The 26,246-nt window shown below is 38.1% G+C and overlaps 1 protein-coding gene across 9 annotated transcripts in view; it reads left to right on the top strand.

The window, feature by feature from the left end:
• KIAA0586 (KIAA0586 ortholog) overlaps positions 1-26,246 on the top strand; it is a 131,260-nt gene that overhangs the window by 46,544 nt on the left and 58,470 nt on the right. For all 9 annotated transcript variants that reach the window (XM_050952505.1, XM_050952508.1, XM_050952504.1 and 6 more), the window contains 10 exons: positions 913-1,100; positions 4,708-4,815; positions 6,394-6,474; positions 18,471-18,664; positions 18,849-18,967; positions 19,648-19,832; positions 21,276-21,423; positions 22,031-22,256; positions 22,822-23,060; positions 24,034-24,110. In XM_050952505.1, the coding sequence (XP_050808462.1) occupies positions 913-1,100; positions 4,708-4,815; positions 6,394-6,474; positions 18,471-18,664; positions 18,849-18,967; positions 19,648-19,832; positions 21,276-21,423; positions 22,031-22,256; positions 22,822-23,060; positions 24,034-24,110 (1,565 nt within the window). The remainder of the gene's footprint in view (positions 1-912; positions 1,101-4,707; positions 4,816-6,393; positions 6,475-18,470; positions 18,665-18,848; positions 18,968-19,647; positions 19,833-21,275; positions 21,424-22,030; positions 22,257-22,821; positions 23,061-24,033; positions 24,111-26,246) is intronic.

The raw sequence follows: 26,246 nt of genomic DNA, 5'->3' as shown, positions 1-26,246 counted from the left end.
GGGAATCTGTATATCCTCTGGTTCTTCTAGCCAGGCCCACTCCTAGCCAGCACCACTAGCACCTTGTGCTGCCTGTTTGAGGACATCCTGGTAGAGGAGCGATTGCTGGCATTTTGCACTGCAGCAGCCTCCTTACTCTTTCCGTCACTGAGGCTCTGCCCTTGGCTCTACAGGAGGAGCCATTGTTAATCAGAGAATGAATTCCAGGCCCTGGAATTTAGTCTGCATGACAGAGCGTAGATATAAATTGATCATTTCTGCCCAACAGTTTCAATAATATTGTCCCAAGTTGATTATAGCCCATTGATCACCATTGAGATAATCTCTTCTTGAGAGCAGATATAGTCTGAGTACTGTTGGTATATAAACAGAGGTTAATATTAAGCTGATACTTAAAGATAATAATAAATATACAAAAAAGAGCGGCTGCAGTCAAAGCTCGAAGGATGTTATAACCTGAATCGTATCTTGACTAACTGGGCTACTAGTTCCAGATAGGAGGAGGCAGGGAGAGACTGTGTAATGTAGGTATTGATTTTATATAGCCCATATTCTGTAGGTCAAAGAACAAAAATGTCTGTCTCTTATGATGACCCAAGTTTTTGAGTAGCACAGGTGATTGCAGTTGTTGTTGTTTTTTTTTTTTATAACACTAGATGGCACTGTAGTCAGTTGAACTACTACAAAACAATTGGGAAAATCCTCAGGTATCTAGGCTTAAAAAATTAATACGAAAAAATGCATAAAAATTTAAATTTAACTGATAAGACACCAGATTTTGACCAGTGAGAGAGAAAATTAATCTTATTTTTATAAAATTCACAAAAATGTTCTGAATTAAATTAAGTTTAACTTTATTCTGTTTAATCGATAAATTAAAGGTTTTTATGTTTCTTGACCAACTGTCTTTAGGTCAAACGCAAATTAATGGCATCTCACTACAGCCTGCTGGAGTCGTCATAGGTAAACCACACCCTGTTACAGTGACCACCTCTGTTCTTCCAGCTTCTCCAAAACCACAACCTAAGCTAAAGAAACCCAACATAGCAGTAATAGAGATGAGATCAGAAAAAAAGGACCCTCCTAAACTCACTGTGCAGGTATGAAGCAAGCACAACAACTGCTGTACTTACTAATATTCTCTAAAGATTGTTTGTGTTCAAGAACAGGGTAGGCCAATTACTCAGTGAAGACGGGAAGGACAATAACAGAACATGTGGAAATAGCGGAAGCGCAAAATGCCTTTTTTGTTTCAGTTTTCACCAAAAAGGTCAGTAGCGATTGAAGAACTAACATAGTGAATACCAGTGAAAATGAGGTAGGATCTGAGGCTAAAATAGGGGAAGAACAAGTTAAAAATTACTTAGACAAGTTAGATGTCTTCAGGTCACCAGGGCCTGATGAAATACATCCTAGAATACTCAAGCTGACTGAGGAGATATCTGAGTAGGGTGACAAGATGTCCCGATTTTATAGGGACAGTCCCGATATTTGGGGCTTTGTGTTATATAGGCTCCTATTACCCCCTACCCCCATCCCAATTTTTCACACTTGTCAGGCTATATCTGAGTGATTAGCAAATATCTTTGAAACTCGTGGAAGATTGGAGAGATTCCAGAGCCTTGGAGTAGGGCAAAGATCGTGCCAATCTATAAAAAGGAGAATAAGGACAACCTGGGGAATTACAGACCGGTGAGGGTGGAAAAAACCTAACTAGCTTCAAGACTGAGCTTAATAAGTTTTTGGAGGGGATGGTATGATAGGATTGCTAGCAGGAAATATGTCCAACGGCCAGCGATGGGACGCTGGATGTGGAGGGCTCTGAATTACTACAGAGAATTCTTTCCCAGGTGTCTGGCTGGTTGGTCTTGCCCACATGCTCAGGATCTAACTGAATGCCATATTTGGAGTTGGGAAGGAATTTTCCCTGGGTCAGATTGACAGGAACCCTGTTGGGTTTCCGACTTCCTGTGGCGCGTGGGGCATGGGTCACTTGCAAGTTTAATGAGGACTTTAGTACCCAGCCAGATGTTAGGGGTCTATTACAGAAGTGGATGGGTGAGGTTCTGTGGCCTGCAGTGTGCAAGAGGTCAGAGCAGATGATCATAATGGTCCCTTCTGACCTTAAAGTCTATGAATCTGAGACTAGTCAGTTTAACTTCAGTAATCAAAAAGATAATGGAGCAAATAAGCAATCAGTTTGCAAACACTTGGAAGATAATAAGGTGATGATAAGTAACAGTCAACATGGATCTGTCAAGAACAAATCGTGTCTCACCAACCTGATAGCTTTTTTTGACAGGGTAACAAGCTTGTGGATATGTGGGAAGCAGCTGATGTGATATATTTTGACTTTAGTAAGGGTTTTGATACTATCTCGCATGACCTTATCCTAAGCAAACTAGGGAAATATAGCCTACATGGTTCTACTGTAAGGTGGGTGCATAACTGGTTGGAAAACCATTCCCAGAGAGTACTTATCAGTGGTTCACAGTCAAGCAGTCAGCGCATATCAAGTGGAGTCCCACAGGGATTGGTTCTCAGTCCAGTTTTGTTCGATATCTTCATAAATGATTTAGATAAAGGCATAGAGAGTACACTTGTAAAGTTTGTGAACGTACGAAGCTGGGAGGGGTTACCAGTGCATTGGAGTATAGGATTAAAATTCAAAATGATCTAGATAAACTGGAGAAATGGTCTAAAGTAAATGGGATGAAATTAAGTAAGGACAAAGTCAAAGTACTCCGTTTAAGAAGGAACAATCACACACATAGGAAGGAATCTAGGGGTTGTAGTGGATCACAAGCTGAATATGAGTGAACAGTGTAACACTGTTGCCAAAAAGCAAACATCATTCTGGGATGTATTAGCAGGAGTGTTGTAAGCAAGACACAAGAAATAGTTCTTCTACTCTACATTTTGCTGATAAAGCCTCAATGGTGTGTTGTGTCCAATTCTGGGTGCCACGTTTCAGGAACAATGTGGACAAATTGGAGAAAGTCCAGAGGAAAAACACAATTAAAGGTGTAGAAAACATGACCTATGGGGAAAGATTTAAAAAAATGAGTTTGTTTAGTGTGGGGAAGAGTACATTGAGAGGGGACATGATAACAGTTTTCAAATACATAAAAGGTTGTTACTAGGAGAATAGGACAAGAAGCAATGGGCTTACATTGCAGCAAGGGAGGTTTAGGTTGAACATTAGAGAATAGGGCAAAGATTGTGCCAATCTATTAAAAGGAGAATAAAAACTTCCTAACTGTCAGGGTAGTTAAGCACTGAAGCAAATTGCCCAGGGAGGTTGTGGAATCTCTGTCATCAGAGGTTTTTAAGAACAAGTTAGATAAACACCAGTCAGGAATGGTCTAGTTAATACTTAGTCTTGCCTTGAGTGCAGGGAACTGGACTAGGTGGACTATTGTGGTCTTTTCCAGGCCTACAGTTTTGTTATTCTATGTGAATGATTGGGCATTGGTGGATGCCTTTTCTCTTAATGCTAACACCATATAGTGTAGTGTAAACCAAAAATCAGTCATCCTGTGCTTAATTGTTTTGAATTTTTTTTACGATCATTTTTATTATTTAACCAGAATAGAGCTGTTTGGAAAAAGAATGTATCTGCAAGTATATTCCTTGTGTCAAGGGAGACTTTCATCCTGGAGAAAACTCAAAAATGAGAGTTGAATTTATTTAAAACAATAACAATTTACTTGGCTGAACGCTTTGCCGTTTAAAATTTTTGTTTAAATATGAGTTTCCTTGCAACTCAGTTTCCCTTCAGACCAGTCAACCACTGAAGTCCTGATCCCATGTTTGTGATGAGTCTGTTGTCATGGAAATGGAAGTGAATGTTTTATCAAAAATCCAGTATTCTGTGTTCATTGGAGAATCAAACTGAAGCAGAAGATATGCTGTCAGTATTCCCCCGCTCTCCCCTAACCCCTTTAAATAGAACTACTTCTGAATAATAGAAGTAAGAGATATAAATAAAAAATCCCATATAGAACAGTGCACTACTTTTCTCATCAACACACTTTTTTGGTAGTGCTTTGTCCAGTTGTTTTAAATGTTCCAAGTGATGAGGCTTTTGTCAAAGATTTAAACTAGTACTTGCGTTTCTTTTAATGCATTTGTGTACCTGTTAAAAAAATCTTTGTCACTGCAAAGAACATAATCACTCTAATTCTTCTTCTAACTGTATTGTACAAAGATTATATATCTGTTACAATGTGTCTATTACAAAATTAATAGTTACCGCTTATTACTTAGAAATCCACTTAACTACACAGTTGCTTATAAGGCAACATAAATGACCCATGAGTCAATCAATCACAGAATTCTGAATAATTGATGTGAATTGGGATGGTGAATTTATTATGCAAAATTACCATACATGTGTTCGGCAATGAAAACATACAAGATGACAAGGTCCCAGGGTGTCAACAATCTATTATCGATAACAAAACTGAAGACCTCAAATGAAATGGAGAGCAGGAAAAGTAAGATAACAGAAAAAAAGGAGAAAGAATTACTCTTGGGGGAATGTTCTTAGCTTTATTATGTTAAATCTGTCTGTAAAATCCAGTCCTGATCAGGTGCAGGCATGACAACAGGGAGCCATTCTATGTTCTTATGAAAAGTGTGAACAGAGGAAAAATTTAATTAATACAGACTTCGATTTTGGACTTGTGGTGTTTTCCATTTTAGGTATTACCGAATGTAGATATTGACAGTATTTCAAATGACAGTGTGACTATAAACCAGGCTTCTACAAGCTCTGAAGCAGCACTTCTTCCTGTCAGCAGTCTGATTCAGGTATTAGTCTAAATGCCTAAGAATTGGTGTTAGTTTGATAAGTAGGTATTAATACATTAATGTTCAATTACTATCAAATGGTCTAATGTAGTATTTCTTCTTTGTTAAAGGAAGCAAGCCCACTAGTAAACAGAAAAGAGAACTGAATTGTGACTTCTAAGATGGGTGGATTTTTTATTTTTTTTTATTTTTAAACAAAATCTTTAACAAGGTGTAGATCGTTAATTTCCTTCCATCCCTGAGTAAGGAGTGGTGCATAACTGTGCCCACCCCACAAACAGCACAGGGAAAGAATTGTGACTCTTTTGAGGCAGGGGAGAGGAAGTAATCTGCTGTTAGTCCATACCAGTAGCACATTGCTTCTCCATCCATGCAGGCTCAGCTATATTAGCTGGCACGTGGAGGAGAGAAGGCTTCACCCACTCCTTGCCCCATCTATGTCCATTCCCTGTCCGTTTGCCTTGGGTGGGGAAGAGTGGTCCTGTGGATCATCTCGCCACCCTGCTCACAAACTGACAATACAGGGTAGCTGTGCAAGGGATTAAGGAGGTGCCTTGAGCTCCCTTATACAGCAACATAGGCAAGCCACTAACTACTCAGTAAGATGCTATAGCCTGTATGGTGCAGGTCAGACTACATGATCACAATGGCCCCTTCTGACCTTCAGATCTGTGAATCATGATTTTGCCTGTGTCACTTTCCAGGAGTTGTCATAGAGCATTTAGGAAGTAATGAAGATTGTGTGAATTCCAGGCAGAAAACTATCCAAAGAATGTTAAGGTTGCAAACTGAAGCATATGATGACAAGATCACATATTGTTTCTTCCACAGGACCTCAGCCTCATTCAGTGCACAGGCTGAACTATGTGAACTGAATGAGGAAACTATTCAATATTTCTTTTTTCCTTAGCTGTTCAGCATATGTGTGTCTGCTTCATTCACTGCACACCACCCAGCCTCCTCACTGCATGAGGTGATGTTCCCACAGACCCCTGCCTCATTCACTACCACAACTCTTTCATCATTCAGCTGAACTGTCATTCTCATTCTGCCACTGAATGAGGCAGGGTTCTGCTGTTCCCCCAATCAATCCCCCCCCCCAAAAAAAGAGCTTGTGATCATGTGATTTAAAAAGTTTGTAATGATTATGCACAAGGAAGTAGAGTTAAGTTGCTTTGGGGAACCTTAATTTAGGTATTTCCAGACTGAGTGATTCATTTTGAAGTCATTTGTCCCTCTCTTGTGTATTTCAAAAAAAAAAAAGTTTGATAATTATAAAAATAATATTGTCCTGAGATTCTGAAGCAGAGATATTCTATTAAATCCTACAGCCAAGTCCAAGGAGTGCTAGCGTTCATTTTATTGAATTGCTTAACGGATACCATCTAGTCCTCTTCCTGGTCTAGAGAAATCCCTCTAACTGTTAGGATACAAAAATTTGCATGGTGATTGTTTTAAGATCTAATTAGTGTGCAGCAAGATGGTCACTGTAGCTTGATCATATTCTCAGTATAAAGTTTTTCTACAGTTTATACCTTTTAATTTAAGATATATATGTTTTTGTCTACCTTTTATAAGGGTCCAGAACAAACTCAGTATGAGGAGGAAGAGCTAAAGTTCCCAGGAACTAATTTTGTTGATGTTACTGATATCATTCAGGTAATTACATCCCCAAAATGTCCTTGCCTTTGACTTCTATATTCAATTCTGTTCTGTTCCTCAATATGAAATACAGCATTAAAAATTGTACTTTATAAAAAATACGCATCTTGTTAATGTAGCTTTATGTGAGATTGAAAGGGGTGGTTTTAAATTGTTGGATGCCAAGTAATTTTGTTTTTAAAGGACTAAAAACATTTGGTTTAGAGAAACAAGAAATGGTAGGCCAGCTCTTACTTATTGTTTCTCTTTCTGCTAACTCAGGGACATGGCTTCCATTATTTAGTCACAGTGTTTCTTTTACATATGCTTGGAGACACTGTGGTCATAGTTGGCATCCTTTTGTCTGTGAGAGAGGGTGGGAATTGTAGCCTATGATGTAAATGGTTTGCAGTGTCTCTCATGACTGAATAGTCCACTTCAAGATTTGCATGATCTTTGGCAGTTATTGAAAATGTATGTATCTTAGTTGGGAACTGCGTGCTTGGGTGTGATCAAGACCAAGCAAAATCATAATTATTAACCATAGCTATTTTATTACTAAAGAAAAGAAAAGAAAGCGTTAAACAACACAAATGACCAAGCCAAAATGATAAACTGCTTATTGCCATTATAATTTTTTCTGTACGTCTCTCTGTAGAGAGCTTTTAACAGAGATTAACACCCTTGAGAGTGAACAACTCTGAGGTGTTCTTTTCTCTTGGTAAAGTTAAGACCAAAGAATATTATTTAAAATTATTATGAATCCATTCTTTATTATAGCCTTAGATAACTGTGAATATTTATAGATGAGCAAAAAAAATATTTATTTCAAGGCAAGTGGACTTGTTGGTTATTAATAAATTACCAGTTATAAACTGGCTGTCTTTCTTTACTACATCCTATGAAACCGAAGAAAATATTCAAATCAGTTACTTAGAAGAAGGCATTTAAGGAACTATCTTGAGACAGGCCAATTAACCTATATTAGGAATCTTAAATCCAATTAAAACTCATTCTTTTTCTGTTTACCAACATTTGACTCGTTTTCTTCTCCAGGAATACATGGTATAACCATTTGGTGATTGATCGGAAAAAATGTTTTGTCTTTTTAAAATTACAATAGCATTTCAGTAATCCAACAAAATCATTACAAGAGTTTTAAATCTAATCTCTTGGTAGTATTTTAGTTAACTTTCTCTCATCAATCCACACTGACGTCTTGGAGAGATTTCCTTGGGTTGATTTCTTCTTGAGTCTTCTCTTTTTTTTCTTAACTGTCTATGGCAGTTTGCTTGTAGACATGGGTTGAGTGATTTGTGGAATGCTTACTGTCTAAGCAGAGTAGCAGAAGGTGGTGGTGAGGGGGTGCTCACTTCAGTGTTTTTTATATCCTTCTCCTTATTTTCATGAAGTCGTAGGGAAAACACACCTCTTTCATTCTTGTTTAGATTCAGGTTGGTTGCTGACATTCTTTGACTGGCTTCATGCCTTTGGGGTTGGCCTAGGTGAGACTTTCATATCCTGAGGGTACGTCTACACTACCTGCCGGATTGGTGGGTAGCGATCGATCTATCGGGGATCAATTTATCGCATGTAGTGTAGATGCAATAAATCGATCCCTAATCACTCTCCTGTTGACTGCTGAACTCCAGCTTGGCGAGAGGCGGAAGCAAAGTCAATGAGGGAGTGGCGGCCGTTGATCCCGCGCTGCGAGGACGTGAAGTAAGTGATTCTAAGTTGATCTAAGATTCGTTGACTTCAGCTATGCTATTCTCGTAGCTGAAGTTGCGTATCTTACATCGATTTCCCCCCCACACACACACAGTGTATACCAAGCCTGAATATGCAGCCTGTTAATGAATATGAGACATTTCTGCCACAAAAAAGAACAAAGGCCATTGAAGAATAGATTCAGATAACTTAATGTTTTAACTCTTTTATTCAGTCCATTTTTTGAGATTTTTTTTTTCTTATAGTATGACAGGAAATTAAATTCAAAAAGTCCAAGCACTCCTGTTCTTTATTAAAGCGTTTTTAATTCTCAAAACAGTCTTAAAATTAAATAACTTTTAGAAAGTCTTTTTAGACTAAATGGTTGACTCTACATGACAGTGTTTGGAATGATGATTTTCTTGTCTTCCTGCATTGGATGAAGGTTTGCTCACTCCCATAATTTGCTATTAATATAAATATTCTATACTTTAATGGCTTCTTATGTTAATAATTAGTCCATCATCAAGTGAACTTACTATATTTGTACATAAAACAGTTTGCTAATTATAGAACAGTACTATCAGGCTTGCATTTACAAAATATTTGCAAATGTACATATTGAAAGAAGCATATACAAACTTAAGTATTTGAGAAACAATGAAGATTTTCATCTCTAAGTGTCGACATGAGTACTTGGAAGTAACCGGTATCTTCTGTAAAACATTTCCCACCATAAATATTCTCCAAATGTAAAGAATAAAGACTTCAGTGTGTTTACAGAAGAAATCAGTTTCAGTAAGGCTAGTTCTAGAAATCTTTGTGTGGGTTAAACACAGCTTTATCTTTGAAAAGAAGAGGCAGGAGGGGTTCGAATAGGCCCGCTTTACCTCTACATTTATTACTCTGATAACACAACCCTGCACTGCATTCTTTTCGCAATCAGATTTATTCCTAAAAATGTTCACAAGGTTTGTTTCTGCTTGATGTGTGCTTTTTAAAAGTTACAATAATTTTATTAATTTAATTTTTGTATCAATACCGAGGTCTTCCCCTGTATTTGCTAACAACTTAAAATATTATATCTACTTGTTGAACAGTCTTATTCTTCACTGTTGAAATAAATATGTAATTTGTTAATAGATAAAGGACCTTTGACAAACAAAGGGAGGAGAGTTAACTTAATTTTAAGAACTGGGTTTTAATTGTACATGCCTAGACTCCTTAGAAATAAAGGCATGGCATTGAAGAACAGCACTTCAGAATCAGTAGTGGTACTAGCATTTGAGACCTACCTGTTTGTGCACTTATTGGACAATAGCAATGAAGGAAGTTAACATCAAGTAGTAAGACAGAGCATACGTCATTTGGTGATGTTGCAGCCCTTGAAAATGAATTCCATATATAGTGTTCTTATTACCAAATGGATTTTGGAAATAAAAGTAAGAAACACTGTCCATAATACCTTGTAAATATATGAACATGCAAATAAACGTATTGACAGCCACTCAGAGAGCTCCATTTGTGACCACTATAGTAAATTCACTTCAGAAATATGTGTATTAAGTATACAATATATCTAAAAATATGTTCCAGTTCTGTCAAAGCTATGCAAATGACTCTTTAAAAAAATGGCCAGAACTTCTCTAAAAGAACTAATAAATCTACTTTGGCAGTTTTTTTTTCTATTTGCACAAATGCTTATTCTTTAAAAATGAACAGGGAAACTATTTAAGAAATCAATTTAAGAAATAACAGTAAAAAGAACCTAACAGCATCTAAATTCTTTAAATGTTAACATTTTTCATTTTTCTCCAGGATTGCTTTTATTTTTTGTTCTTGGCAATGGTATGCATTTTAACCACAAAACAAAATAATGTTTCAATGGCAACACATGTTTGGCTCATGATCATATATATAGTGTTTTTAAAGATGTACAAGACAAAAATAATGTGGAACCATAAAATCAGGTCTCTGGAGTGACAAATATTTAAGACATCAAAAGCAATCCTCTTTTATAGTATTAGCTTTCCTTTGAATGTGCATGGAGACATGTCCATAAAATGTTATGCAGGAAAACTGGCCTTTTTCTCCCATGAAAAGTACAGTCTGTTAGAAGTTAAGAAGACAAGTATTTGTCAAAAAACTTCCTGGTTTTTCAATTTCATGTGGACAGGATTTTTTGATACTTTGGTCCACGAGTTTTCTCTGTGTTAAGTACTTCTCTCTGATTTCTTGTGGTAGAAGATACTTAAGATGTTAAAATGCTAATTTTAGTTAGCTACTCTGTCATTGGATAATGAGTAGTTCCCAAATTTTTGAAAGTTGAGTCCCGAGGAAAATGAAATGTGTTGTGCCCCCATTGCTGTCCTGGCATATTGTGTTAAAGGCCTACCTGTGGTAATGTATAATAACCCTTCTGCATTTGCCTTCTTATGTCTTGGTGCATCTTGCACTTTGGGGAAATGCTAAGATAACCCTTCAAGTTACTCCCTTTCTTTTTGTTTGTTTATGCTTTGGAGAGCAATGAAATAATTAACTATGGTGACAATCAAAGTATCCTCATTAGCAGAGGAGTTAGCACCCATTGAAATAAATGTGACAGTTCACACCCTAGAGCTGTTGGTTCAGGCTCTCTTTTTGAAGGTTTCTCCTCAACAGTAATAGTTAGAGACTATGTACACAAAAAAGTTTTAACAGTGATACCAGTATAGCTGCCCCATCCATGTGGACACTCAGATTCTGCAGTCCAGCATCAACCCCAATTCTGATACATATGAGGTATTCCCTTCCTGTGTGTAGTTTTGATGGGCAGTTCAACACTACAGTATGCAGCCAGATGTTGGCCACAAGTAGCGTCTTACTTGACGTCCTTGGAAGAGAATCCAAGTACTCAGATTTCTCAGAGCAGTCAGACTGGTTAGACCTGCAGTCAGACCAGTTGTTCCCAAATGGGACTTACCACTGGTGCGGAAAGCACCCTTCTAAACCATTTACATGGATCCTCACCTTTCTGCAAATCTATCAAAACCTGTTTCTTGGTTGCTATCATGACTTTTAGATGAGTCTTGAAGTTGGCAGCTTTATCTGTGCATAAATCTCATTGAGTCATTCATAATGACAAAGTAGTATGAAGGAAGTCATAATCTTTCTAGTCAAAAGTGAACTCATCTTTCCATGCTACTTGGGGGTGATCCTTCCTCATTCCATCCAAAGCCACAGCATCCTGCAGAAAAACTGTGGCATAATCTGGATGCTTTTGGAGTACTAACGATATATATTGAGTGCATCGATTCAACAAGAAGCTTGGATTCTTTGTTCATCTCCCTTCATCTGAAGTGACAAGGGCTCCAGCTATCTAAACTATATCTTGTTAGATGGATCAGATTATGCATTTTCAAGGCGTACAAGGCATCAGGTTGAACCTGTGTTGACGGAATCAAAACAGAAGATCTATGGTGTCTTTACGCTCTTTCTGCCCATGTTCTTCCCCTGAGGAGATCTGCATGGCAGCATTAACCCTTTTATTAGACACTATAAGGTGGACTTCCTATCCTCTGCAGAAGCGTCCTTCAAAAGGAAGTTGCTGCGTGCATTGATCCAGAAGTCGCTTTCCGTTTTGGCAATTGATGGGAAAAGCCCTCCCTTCACTTCTTATTCTACCTCTTTATCCCTCCCTAGTTCTGTTCTCTGCTTGCTACTTCCCACATGTAACAGTATTGTGGGAGACATAGGGCTATAGAATGAGAAATTTCTTATCTGATAATATCCTTTTAATAGTAGCAGCATCCACAGTTCTGCCTTCCCTGAATGGCTGCTTATCCAAAGGACAAAAAATGATTTTTGTACCTACGGTAAGCTAGTTAGCCTATTGTACATAGTTTACTAGTTGGCATTGAAGTTATTCTTAATCAAATTCTATGAGTTTTTATGCAACTTTGGAATCAACAGTCTGGTAACAAGCTGGAGCAGAGGGTGTGACCAGCAGAAATGTTGAAACAGGACATTTCACCATTGTCAGAACATTCCCCTCCTTTTTCCTCTAAATGAAATTTGGGCAAAATCAAGATTTTTGCAAAGCATTTCAGTTTAGATGGAACTGCATTTTTCCCATGGAAAATGGTTTAATGTAGCCAAGGCCTACACCATGAAAGCATTTGAAAATCAAGTGTCAAAAAATAAATTCATGATTAAGTTATTGGAGAACTTTGATAAGAGACTATTAATATATTTTTTCAATGATAAAACAGAATTCTCATATTTTACCTGATCATTTCTGCCATTTTTTATTTCTATAAATAATATACTTTTGAGATCTGAATAGAGATGGCCTCAACTTGATATTTTGAAAAATAGAATGATTAATATTCCAACTAGGACTAAAATAACTTCTAATTTGTCATTTTTTTGACTGGTAGTCGTGATAGATATTTTCAAAGGTCCCTTAGGAGGTGAAATGCAGAATTAACTACAGACCATTCAGGACGAGACTGGAAGATGACATATTAATAGGTTTGGTCTGTATAATTAAATACTGAACATTATTTTTGTATTTAATTTTCAATGAAGATTATGTATTATCCCAAAATGAGTATAATATATAATTCCCTGTTTAGATTGGTATACTAATAAAAATATTTTTTTAAATCTTATGTATATGATCTGGAAATGTAGAAAAAGTGCTGAAGTCTTAGCCAGAAGCTATTAGTTACATGTGAAATTTATTGCATATACTTGTTTATTTAATCCAGATGTCTGCATTTTAAATACTTTAGAAAAGATTATATTAAATGGGAGAGCTAAAAGAAAATTTATAAGAGTTAATGCAGTCAGCAGAAAGAACATGCATAATGAAACACCAGACAGAGGAATTTGTAAATTCACTGTGACAATGAATTATGGCTATGAATGCATATAACCCAATAGAATGAATTGCTTGTCAACTCACAAGCCATCCCGAGTAATTTTAAGATGCTCTGGCACCCTTATTTGAGTTTAAATGTAATAAATTGTTTTACAGAATAGTGCATAGAGAATTTTTGGGGCAAGATTTCTATTTGGTGCAATCCAAATGTGAATATCATGTTGATATGTCTGTTTTGTAAGTTATGCATTATTTAAGAGAACATCTTTTTTAAAACCCAGCACATTCTTCCCCCTCCCTTCCACTTACCCAGTATGGAGCTTTATTACCTTTTCCAATTTTAAAATACTTGAAAATTAGTGGCGCGGAAGACTGGGAGAGAAACCTTAATATCAGGGTGGAAGTGCTTGCTCCCTTTTCGCTCTTAGCCTGAGTTCTGGGATCCTTCACCTCACAGATTCCTAGAGCTGAGCCCCAGCCCAAGCCTGAAAGTCTATACTGCAATGAAACAGCCCTGCAGCCCAAGCCCCGCAAGCGCGAATCAGCTGACTTGCACCAGCCTTGGGTTTTTTTATTGCAGTGTAGACATAACCTTATGGGTCAGTCTTTCAGGTCTTACTCATGTGAGTAATTCTTACTAGAGATAAAATGAACTAGATAATATTTTGTATTGGACCAATTTCTGTTGGTGAGAGAGACAAGCTTTCAAGCATACACAGAGCTGTTCTTCAGGACTGGGAAACTTACTCAGGTGATGTCTAAACTAAAGAGCTTACAGCGGCACATCTGTACCAATGCATCTGCACTGCTGTAAGATCTCCCATCTAGTTGCTCTATGCTGACGGGAGAGAGCTCTCCCATTGACATAATTAAGCCACCCCCAACGAGTGACAGTAGCTATGTTGGCGGGAGTGCGTCTCCCGCTGATACAGTGTTGTCCACACTGGTGCTTCTGTCGCTGTAACTTGTGTCTCTCAGTGGTGTGGTTTTTTTAACACCCACAAGCGACATAAGTTATACTAACAAAAGTGCTAGTGTAGACATAGCCTCAGAGCGTCACAGCTAAACGCAAGGTGGAACAGATTGTTTAGCATAAGTAGTTAACACACATTTCAAGGGGCCTTTCACAGTGAAGTGACCCGTTAACACCCCTTCAGTGGTAGGGAGGAAAGGAGCAGGCTGACCAGCTGAGGGTCTTGTTAGTGGGTTATAGATTGTTGTAATACACCGTAAATCCAGTATCTCTATTCAGTCCATGATTTTTAGTATCTAACAAAGCTTTGAATTAAAGTTCACAGGCTCATCTTTTGAAAGTGTTGTGCAAGTTTCCTTTGAAAATGAGGGCTGAGAGGTCAGATACAGAGTGGTCGCTTTGTGAAAAGTGTTCACCCCTGGATGATTCTTACTATTTGGATAAGTAAAAAAATTTGCATGCTAAATGAAGGTTGCGGGATCTGGTCCTTCGTGGTGCCTCTGTTAAGCGTTATAGTGTGGTATGATATGCGTGATTGGCCATGGTTCTGTGTAGAGTCTTGTGCAAAAACACAAAGAAACAAAAAACAAAACGGGCGCAGGGTCAGAAAATTAAGCCTTTTAGTCTTGCAATTCATTGCTTAGAAATCCCTTCCAACTCTTCAGCAAATAAATGTAGTGAAAAAATAAATGTGTGTATTTAAATTACCATTAAGCTTCCAAGATAACGACACATCTGTTAGAGCTATAGTTTACATGCTGGTGTACTCAATAAATTCACATTTTGGTCTGTATCTTCATAGCCAGGTGGTATTGAAACTTATTTTAAATAGAAGTGTAAATTCTGCAGAAAATATATATCTATGGAAAGATTGAAAATCTGTGCTATGGGACAGCATTTCTGAGATGCATATTACAAGTGACTTCAGTTATAATTGCAGCGTTGCTGTAGCTATATCGGTCTCACAATATTAGAGAGACAAGGTGGCTAAGGTAATATCTTTTATTGGACCTACTTCTGTTGGTGAAAGAGGCAAGCTTTCGAGCTTACACAGAGCTCTTCTTCAGGTCTGGGAAAGGTTATTGAGTGTCACAGCTAAGTACAAGGTGGAATAGATAAGTGGAACACATGTTGCAAGAGACTATTCAAGAAGCAGTGGACAGTTAACACCCCTAGGACAGAAGGAGGATAAGTGAGTTACAGATTGCTGTAATGGGCCATAAATCCAGTGTCTTTAGTAAATTCACAATTTTTGGTATGTAGCAGAGTTATGAATCTAAGTTCCCACGCTAATCTTTTGAAGGTGTTGCGCAGGTTTCTATTGAGGATGAAGACTGCATGATCAGATATGAAATGACCTTTTTGTGAAAAGTGTTTGCTCATGGGTGATTGGGTGTTTTTGTCTTTTGTCATTTTTCTGTGTGAGTTCATTTAAGTGTGTAGTGATTGTCTGGTTTCACCCACTTAGGGGCATTTAGTGCACAGGATGAGGTACGCCGCATGTTGATAGGCGTGTGTAGGACCCCTGGATCTTGAAAGATGTATTGTGGGCAATATTGGTCACCACAGTAGTGGAGATATGTCTGTAGGTTTTGCATCTGTTGTTCTGGCAGGGTCTGGTGCTGCTTTGAGTTGGTATGTCCTGGTCTGTGAGGAGCTTGCTTCTGATGACGAGCAGGATGAGGTGAGAAGGTTGTTTGGAAGCCGGAAGAGGGGGTTCAGGTAGTCCCCATTGAGCATCAGTTGTAATTGTTTAACAATACCCTGCCTGGGTTCCAGTGTGGGATGGTAGGTGACAACTATGGGTGTCTGGTCAGTGGTTTTATTTTTCCTGTATTGAAACAGGTTCTCTCAGGGCATTTTGTTGGCCCATTCCTTGATGCAATCGACTTCTTTGGTGGAGTGTCCTTGTGTGAGTGAAGACAGTTTTAGAAATGTTGAGGTATGTATCCAGGACTTTCTCCTCGGAGCATATTTTGTGTTATTTGAATGCCTGGCTATAGATAAAAGCTTTCTTGGTGTGTTTGGGGTATTTAGTAGATCTGTGAAGATAGGTATGGTGATCCGTGGGTTTCTTTTATATAGTTGCCTGTAGAGTTCTATTGTTGAAGTTGATAGTGGTGTCCAGGAAGTTGGTTCTGGTGTGAGTGTGTTCTAGGGGGAGGTTGATGGATAGGTAATGGAGCCATAACAACATTAGCAAAACCTGCAGACCTATCTCCATATGATCTATACTCCCCACAGCACACCTTTCAAGATCCATGGGTCCTACACATTCCTATCACAACATGTGGTGTACCTCATCCAGTGCACTAAATGCCCTATGTCAAGCTGTCTAGAGTGGCTCACAACCATGAGTGCCAACCTCAGGGCAGACTGTTAAGAAACAGGGCACAAAACCCAAACTGGTTGTGTGTTCTGTCCTTAGATTACACTGACCAGGTATCAAGTGTGAACTCCTCAAGCACTACAACAGCCTTAACATGGAGATACACACAGTCCCATTGGCCACTCTGGTCTATCTTGCACTTAGGCAAGCCTGCCTTTGTGATAGATGGTCACTTACACTAAAAATCACAGCAGTATTCAGGTTACTCCCAGCCCCAAAGGACCAGTCACTTACCCCAGGTCAATTGTACCTTAGATCTTTCACTAAAGACAAGGCTTGTAGCCAGTCCTATATTAAACTAACTAAAGGTTTATTAACTAGGAAGAAGAAATGAGAGTTATTTACAAGGTTAAAGCAGGCAAACACACACAAATGAGTTACATTCTTAGATTTCAAAATGTAATAGATGGTACTGTAATGTGCAAGCTCTATATGCCCTCCAGGGTAACCCAAGATACGTAGCTTGGTGATGCCTTGCTTATGCTTAGAAACGTTGCCCTCTCCAAATTCCAAGCAGCACAGTGATGCAGTTCTTTCTGGTCAGGGATTTTTATTTCCTTCCCCTAGAGTTCAAACGGATGGAACAAGTGTTGGCTCCTGTCTCCTCTTCGTGTTTGCGGTGGGAGGAGGGCGGGCAATCAAGAAAGTCTTTGTCCTTTGATATTTCACAATCATTTGGTTTCCGTGGACCTTCCTGTGTGCAGGACCAGCACTTTACACTAATTAATGCTGCTTTCTTGTCTGGCGAGTTACACAGTTACAGAGGTTTACAATGAAAACACCCAGTGTAACTTTATACCATGGGCTAGAGCAGGGGTAAGCAACCTACGGCATGCGTGCCAAAGGCGGCACGTGAACTGATTTTCAGTGGCACTCACACTACCTGGGTCCTGGCCACTGGTCAGGGGGGCTCTGCATTTTAATTTAATTTTAAATGAAGCTTCTTAAACATTTAAAAAACCTTATTTACTTTAATATGTAACTAAACTATTGTTGTATGTATAGACTTATAGAAAGAGGCATAAAAATGTTAAAATGTATTACTGGCATGCAAAACCTTTAATTAGAGTGAATAAATGAAGACTCAGCACACCACTTCTGAAAGGTTGTCGACCTCTGGGCTAGAGAATTTATAAATGAGGTCAATACATGCAGCATCCTACAGGTGTTTCATCAAGTTTAAACACTATACACATTCTTATCAACTTAATGTCTGTTTTAACAATACTAACACACAGGTGAGCCAGACTGGTTCAGTGCTTAATGAGGCCTAGTGGCCTTGTCATGAGCTGGCACCTGGTCTGTCAGTGTCACACCCTACTAACAATTATGTGGGTAAAACAGACAATCTCTATGCTCTCGAGTGAACTCACGCAGAAAAATGATCAAAGAAAAAAACACCTTATCACCCGTGGGTGAAGATTTTTCACAAAATGATCACTTCATATCTGACCTCGCACAACGCCTTCAGAAGACAAACACAAGAACTTAAAATTAATAACTCTTTTAGATGCTAAAAATCATGAACTTAATAAAGACATTGGATTTATGGCTCATTACAACAATCTGTAACCCATTAATCCTCCTTCTATCCTATGACTGTAGAACTGTGAACTGCCTGCTTCATCTTAATTAGCCTCTTGCAACATGTGTTTACTCCATGTCTGTTCCACCTTGTGTTTAGCTGTGACACTCTGAGAACCTTTCCCAGACCTGAAGAAGAGCTCTGTGTAATCTCAAAAGCTTGTCTCTTTCACCAACAGAGGTTGGTCCAATAAAATACTACCTCACCCACTGTTTCTTCAGTTAAAATGTTGCAAGTACATTTCCAAGGTATTGCAGTCATCCTTTATCTTCCTGCCTCATGCACCACAGGCAGGAGACCTAAATCCTGTTTTATGTAATTACTTCTGTACCACTATAACTGCACAGATTTATGGGTTGGTAGTCTTGAAATATTGTATATTAACTGCAAAATGGTAAAAGGAAAGCATGTGCATAGTATAGTATAACACAACTGTAACTGTTTTATAACGCAAAAATCCTTAAGGCTGTCTCTTTGCTTTTATTGTAACTAGGATCAGGAGGAGGAGGATAGAATCCCAGAATTGTCTGAACCAATCCTGGAATTTAATAGACAAACTGAAGTTGTTTCTCCAAAATATAATGGCCCTCCGTTTCCCCCAACTGCTCCTGCTTCTCAACAGCCAGCTGATATTCTGGATGAAATCATTGAAAGGAGGGAAACTTTAGAAAATAGGTTGATTAGCTGGTGAGTTTCCTGTCAGGGTGAAGGTAATAAAATAGCAGCAAGAAATACATAATCAACACACGTTTGTTTTGTTTTTTTAACTATTTCCCTTTGTCTTACTAAGTTTTCTCTATATATTGAGAATGCTGTCCATTTGGCTGTCTCAGAGACTGCTGGTAGAAATACCAAAGTTTTGTTTTGTCAGGGTGGAACAAGAAGTAATGGCACGAATTATTAGCGGGATGTACCCCGTCCAGCAGGAAAGAGTGCCCAGTGTGAGTGCATCAGACAGTGAAGAGAGTGAGGCTGTAACCTCTGACGTTGGTAAGTAGGAATTGAAGTTGTACTCAGTTGCTTTCCAGCCTGAATGCAGATGGGACCAAAGGCTGTCCATCTCAAATTTGAGCTAAAAGGTATTTTAACAGGTTGGTTAGGGAGTTTTAACTGTCTAAACCATAAGAGGTGTACAAAACTGATCAACTAATGCACAGAAAAGATGTGTGTTTGTGCACATGCGGAGGTGAAGAAAGGGTTCATCAGGCCAATAAAAGCAAATTCCCTGATTAATTGATAAAGAACATTCCACAAATGGGCCAGCTTTGCAAACCAAATTCTGGTAGACCTCCTTCCATGTAAATCATGGAAGGATTGTACTTTTGCTAGGCTACAAGGGTGACTATCTTTATCTCTTTTGTGAAGAAAGGCATATCAAATAAATGCCTGCCTTATAAACATATGTAAGAGAGAGACATAGGGACTCCCACAGTCTCACCTCAGCCCTTACACTGACTCCCTCTGTGGCCTTGGACAAGCCATCTGCCTCAGTTTTCTCATCTGTAAAATAGGAATAATACTTTCTCAGAAGAGTGCTTTAGAGTTCATTAATGTATGTAAAGTTCTTTGAAGATGCAAATTGCTGAGCATATTGTTACATCTCTGCAGTATGATACATTCCATATCAAGAGTAAAACTTGAATTTGGGTTTTGTGTGTTTTCTTTTTTAGTTGAGGCAGCAGGTGGTGGAGGATTTCAGCTCTTTGTCAGCGCTGGTGTGCCAGTGAACTCAGAAATGATTAGTCATTTTGTGAATGAAGCTCTTACTGAGACTATTGCCGTCATGCTGGGTGACAGGGAGGCTCAGAAAGCAGTTCCTGCTGCAAATGTTCTTCAAAGCACGACAGTCTTGCCAGTAAGAGTGAATTTTATTATTGTTTCCAGTTGTAGTTATGAGGGTGTTAGGATTTATTTTTTTAATCCCGGGATTTTGGTTATGTGCAATCAGAAGACACTGAAAAGTGATTCTGAATCAGAACAAGCATGTTGTGGCTTCTTGGTTACAGTAAGTCCCAATAAGTAACAAGATTTAAACCGATTTCACTTTTCAAAACTTGAGTTCTTTTGAAGTTTGCTACATTTATTTTTAAAATGCTGTGCACATAAAATTGGTCTCTGAAGGAGGGGAATAGTAATATTGGATTTGATTATCCATATTTAAGGGAGTTTACTGAGTGTGCCTTACAGCAGTTGTGTACGTTAGAGCTGCTCCTCAACAATTCTTCACTTATATTAGGGGCAGACAGAGCAGGATTTAAGGAGTTGCAACCAGCTCCCTCATCCTTTCTTGTGTGTGGTGGAGATTCCGGACCCAGTGTGTCATGAGAATGTCTGTCTGTCTAAAAAGAGAATCAAAGAGACAAGGTGCCTGAGGTAATATCTTTTATTGGACCAGCTTCCGTTGGTGAAAGAGAGAAGCTTTTTAGCTACACAGAGCTCTTCTTCAGGTCTTCTTCTGACTTGAAGAAAAGGTCTGTGTAATCTCTGGAGCTTCTCTCTCTGTCTCTCTCCCCAGCAGCAGTTGGTCCAATATAAAAGACATTACCTCACCTGCCCTGTCTCTAATATCCTGGGACCAACACAGCTACAGCAACACTGCATACAAAGGGAATAGCATAAGAAGCAAGTAGTTGTGGAAATATCTGCACTGATGTGCCAAGGATATCGGGGCGTTGATGCAGAGGTGAATCTAAATGCGCAATTTCTTCACTGAAACAGAACCAGTTCATTGTACTATTGGAGAGAGTGCTGCTGCATCTGGTTAATGGGCAGTAAATGCCATTGACTCAAATTATGCAAACATTGGGTGGCTCTTTATGTTTCAGGGAAGGGAAACATAATTGTGGATAGCCTTATCCTGCAGTTATGCATCTCCATGAGTGCTCTGTGGATGAGGGAGTGGAGGACCAAACTTTTCTTGTTCAGGATGTGTAGACCTTCAGTTATACTCTTCCGAGATGTCCTCTGGTGGCAGCAATTCTGAACAAACTTAGGAGAGACAAGAGTTTTATTTATTGGTAGAGACAAATTTGCTTCCTCTTTTGGTGGAGAGAGGAATGACTAATTCTGACAGGCTACAGATTGAAACATTTGATCACTGAATGAAGGCATCTTGTTGTACCTTGAGCCAGGATTTCTGACTTCTGACACTGGGGAGTCTGATCAAGTTATCTTTAGAAAAGGTTTTTCAAGTGCCCTTGCTTGCTAGGAAGAGTTCCAGGAGGTCATACTTAACTGGAAAAAACACTCAGTGTTACTGGACTTTCAATGATACGTCTTTTTCTTTAATTTTTTTCAGGAGTCTGTGGTGTCTACTCCATTGGCTACACCACCTCATACACCATTTCCTGAAAAAGAACCAGCTCCAGTAAAAACTCCAGTTTCTTCTCCGTCTGTGACAGAAATTAGTGGAGATGTTGGGGAACAAGAACAAATGACAGAAAAAGGTAACGAAAATGGTCTTTAAACGTGAGATGGAACAAGTGTACTGATGTCTATTGACTTTAATTTATGGCATGGAATATTTTCTCCCCCAAAGATACTATCTCTGAGAATAACCACTGTTGGGTCTGTGTTTCCACTGAGAGAGCAGGTGGAAACTCACATAGTTTAAAAGGTTTGAGTTAATTTGTTTAAAATATATGCTTTTTTGTTTTCCATTGGGCATCAGGTGTGCCTTGACCAGACAGAATTTGCATTGGCATTGTCTCTGGGAGTCGTCCCTTTTCCTCTCACCATGTCAGAGAAATAGCTTTGCTTCTTTATCTATGCCTAATGTTGTTAAATCCATGTTTAGCCACCCAAAATAGATTGGCTTGGCTTTCAGAAGTGCTGAGCACCCACAAATCACATTGAAGTCAATGGGAGCTATAGGCAATTGTCTAATCCTGCTAAATGCTAACCATTTATTTAAATTAGTTTAGTCCCCACAACTCTTGCAATGTTTTCAGGTAAGATATGAAAGTCTTATGAAACAAAATAACTTGACCTTGCCTGAGTATTACTATTTGTTTTACTTGCCAGTCTGAATTTTGTGATTGATTTCTTGTGTAGGATTTGACATTCCAGCTGCCACTACTCCTATTTGCACACCTGCTGTTACTCCAGTTGATACACCTCCTAGAGTAACTACTCCAAGCCCTCCTGTATCAGAACATGGCTCTGATGCAACAAGAATGGGAAGCCCAGAACCGCCAAATCCATGGGGTGATGCTGAGCTTCCTCTGGATGAGGAAAAACCCAGTCCTTTGAATGAAGAAACTCTCCATCCAAGAGCTGTGTGAGTTATAACAATCAATATATTATCTAATTTCTCTTCCAAGTAATTTTGCCTTTTTTTTCCTCTATAGTAAATAACTTTAGGGAAATACCATATGTATATATCATGAAGTGTTGGGATAAACAATTCAGTAAATAGAATTAGAGGCTGATTTAAATAACAGGTACAAGAAAATCACGACCTCCTCCAGATTTTATCAATACTTGTTTGTAATCGTATTTGACAAAATATTTAGTGAGCTGGTTCTTGTCACAACTACTAGTAACAGATTTTGCTCTGTTGAAGTGCTTTTTTGTTATCGTTTTACCAAATAGGGAACTATTTTTGCCACTATGTTAATGGAAGTAACTCCTTTATGACAAAAGACAATAAGCAAATTTTTAGATAGATCATTAGAGCTCATTGATAAGGTTATTTTTAAGTTTTTATTCACATCAGTCCATGAAATACTGTGCTGCTTCTTTTAATAAAAGTTTTGTAAATTAGAATTTCTTTACAATGTTGAGTTTAAGATTTAGTGCAGTGCATTTTGGTGCAGTAACAAAATATTTTCTTACATTTTTAGTGTAATGTCTGTGGCTAAAGATGAAGAACCAGAGATGTTGATTTTACCTTCTCCTGAACCAGTTAGACCCGTTGAGTCACTTCCTTGTGAACCAAGGGTCCCATCTCCTGTGCATACTCCTAGTTCTGGCCCATCAACACATGAAAGCAGCCTAACTGTCACAGAAACAGAAACTGCAGACAAGCCTATCTCAGAAGGCGAGGTCTTATTTAGCTATGGACAGTTGGTGGCTGCAAGAGGTAATTTAACTTCCAAGAATCTGTTTAGTTTAGGGTTGGTTTAGACATGTTTTTCTTTGCTGTTCGTGTGAGAGTTACTCTCACAATTTAATAGAAGAGCATTCAATTTCATATTTTTTTCTGGTAAGCCTACAATGAGAGTCTACTGTGTCTGTACTCCTTAACTTCCTGTTCAAGTTTCTGGGCACATGTAAGATACTTCATCGTTTTTTCTCATCTCAGAATGAAATAAGTGTTTGCTTATGAATTGTAAATAAATGAAAGAAGATAATTAAACTAATTAACTTAAATTAATCTTACTAAGAACTTGTTTAGTTTATTCAAGGGAGTCTCACAAGAAATTTTTTTGCTGGTGAAACTCTTGCTGGTGGCCACTCTGGCAATTTTTCCTAAAATACTCAATGTTAGGAAAAAAAATTAATATGTGCATGTACGTGTCCAAATAATTGTAATTTATTTATGTAGGGTTTATTTCAGAATCAATAATAATGTACAGTTGTCTCTATTTTTTAACTGAACCTAAACAAAATAGAAACAGACAATGTACTTTGCGTGTTGTTGTCTTTTTTAGATTTGCTAGCTAGTAAGTCTGTTTCTGCGAAAAGTGATATTTGTATGTTTGTTAACATGGCTTTGCCCCCTTAATCACCGCCGAGGAGGCTCTGGCCGCACAAAAAGCCCCTAGTGGCCGCAGGGCTGCCTTTTTGAAATGCTGGATTATTCTGTTTTGCACAAGTACCAGGAACAAATTGTAATGAAGGCACATTTTTTACATTTCCAAAGTGTCAGAATGTTTTTGTTGTTGACTAAAAATCTGTTCTTATGAGTGAGACACATTTGATAGATAGAAATTTGTAACTTTATTAGAGCATTGTACTGCAAACAAGGAAAAATATGGCATTAACTTGCGTGTCATAAAAATGGATATTTTCTGCTTGTAACTTTAAAAAAAACCCGCAATTTTTATTTTCAGCGTTAGCAGAAGGAGGACTGTCTCTTCCAAACCTCAGTGAAAGTTTAACTAGCACGCTACATGATGCAAATGAAATGGTAAGGAAATAGTTGAGTAGGAAATTGAATTTAGCATAGTACCTTAGTTGGAGAAGTTTATTAGATAAGATGTCCTCTGATAAACTTATCCACTTATTTAAACTTCATGAAAGAAATGGACTGCTGAGCTATAAAATATTGAAGAGAATTCAAACTTCCAAAGAGAAAATATACATTTCATGCAAATTAATTCATAAGGCAATTATTCATGAGTAGCATCCACTATAGTTTTTAGAGAGTCCTGTATAAGAGATCTCTTTTTCTACTGCCTTGCTTGGAAGATTTTCATAGTTGGATTAAAAGTGGAATCACTCAAACCTTTTCATCTAATATGTAATACATGCTTAACACTCAAACAGCTTATATGAAATACAGTATTATTTACCCAAATTTCATTTTTTACCACTTAAATGATGTATTAAGCAAAATGACAGAGCATTATTATTATTCCTTGTCATATGATACTTCTCATCACATGTAACTTACTGAAATGAAAAAAGTTTATTTTACTCACTGTTGACTCTAGTAAAAATACTTATTTAAAAGGAGTTTCATACTTAAAGAATGGAAGAGTTTGCCTGTATTTTTTCTGAGTAGAAACATATTTTAGAAGTGAGTTTTCTGGCACAATTCCTATTTCTGTTTCAGGTCACCCTAATAATTTATTACACTCTTCTTTTAAAAAAGAAAAGAAAAAAGAGCACAGCAAGTTTTTTAATACATCTGAGCACAAGTCCCAAAAGCATTTAGAAAACTCTTGACTTCTGGGGATCTGTCTGCATGTACTGTCACTCTGATCTGAGTTCCTTTCCTTATGCTCACTTCTTTGCTCCATATTTTTAATCTGTTCATATTTATTATATAGTTTGTAATTTGTTGGGACTGCGGGGTGGAAGGATGCATGTGTGAGAGAGAGAAGCTAATTGTTCAATCTGATAGTGAAGACCAGGTACAATTTTTCACACTTGGGATTGAAGTCTTCCCATCCTGGACCACTTACCTGATGATTATGATTACGATAGAGCACTAAAGCTGTTTGAAATCTTCCTTGTGAACTAAATGTTCATATCCATAAGGGAAGATGTGCACAGCCCCGTGATCGCTGTTCTTTGGATATTTCTAGGATGTGCATCACCGAGTGGTGCACTCCGAAGACTGTTTCTGCAGAGACAGTTTTCTTTCTTTCTCTCTTTCTTTCTTTTATGTCACACGTTCCAGTACAACATTTTACACACTCATACTTCACATCTCTGAAACTAGAAACTTCAAAGTTGTTTTGTGCTATGATTTAAGTCTCTTTCAGGCATAAAAAGCAAGGCAAGTTTGAAGAGAATCTGTCTTGTAGACCTAAAGTTGAGAATGTCCAAAGGCTGCATTTCACTGCATCTGTATTTTGAAGGGTTGAGACATCTTAACTGTCTAGAACATTGGGTGCATGCTAAACTGCTTCAATTCTGAGGCACCTTTTAATTTCTTGTAGGTTTAAATTCTTACATGTATTAGTGAAGTTTTAAGCTGCTTTAGCTGACTTCTGCCTCAGCTTGGCTGCCCCTTACCTTAGTCCATTGGCTTTTAAACTTTCCAAGCCAAAAAGCTGAACATTTTTTAAACATATTTCCTCCAGAAAACCCTAGGACTTTCCCTCTATGACTGTGTGATGGCTTTTAGAAGGAAGATGTTGGAATATAGACTAGTAATGTGTACTGTAGTACTATAACATTCAAGCCAAAAAAAAAAAAATTTATGGGAGTGGAAGCAAGTACCTCGTGATGAGCAGTCTGTGTGAGGGCATACCCCTCCAATTGCACACAGTATCCGGAGCAAAAAAACAATTACTAGCAGGTTAGCTATTTCAGTGAAAAAGGGGTATCTGTTTCTGGCTGGCTGCACGATCTTCCTGTGTTGTTGTTCCACCATCCTAGGTTCTCTGTAGTAAAGGCAACATTGGCTTATCAGTCCTGCCAGTTTCATGCAGCTGGCTAAATATTCAGTCACCTACCTGCAAGGAGTGGTTAGTAAAAATTTGCTGAAAATTCTATTACCCATGTCTACTCTGTTCTGCTGGGAATGAAGAGTTTCTATGGAGACAATCTTCCTCTTAAGCCTTGGGTGAACAAAAAAACAAACAATAGAAAT

The sequence above is a fragment of the Gopherus flavomarginatus genome, chromosome 5 (genome assembly GCF_025201925.1).
Source record: "Gopherus flavomarginatus isolate rGopFla2 chromosome 5, rGopFla2.mat.asm, whole genome shotgun sequence".
In the NCBI taxonomy this organism is placed as follows: Eukaryota; Metazoa; Chordata; order Testudines; family Testudinidae; genus Gopherus; species Gopherus flavomarginatus.
This window is presented reverse-complemented; position numbering and strand designations above follow the sequence as displayed.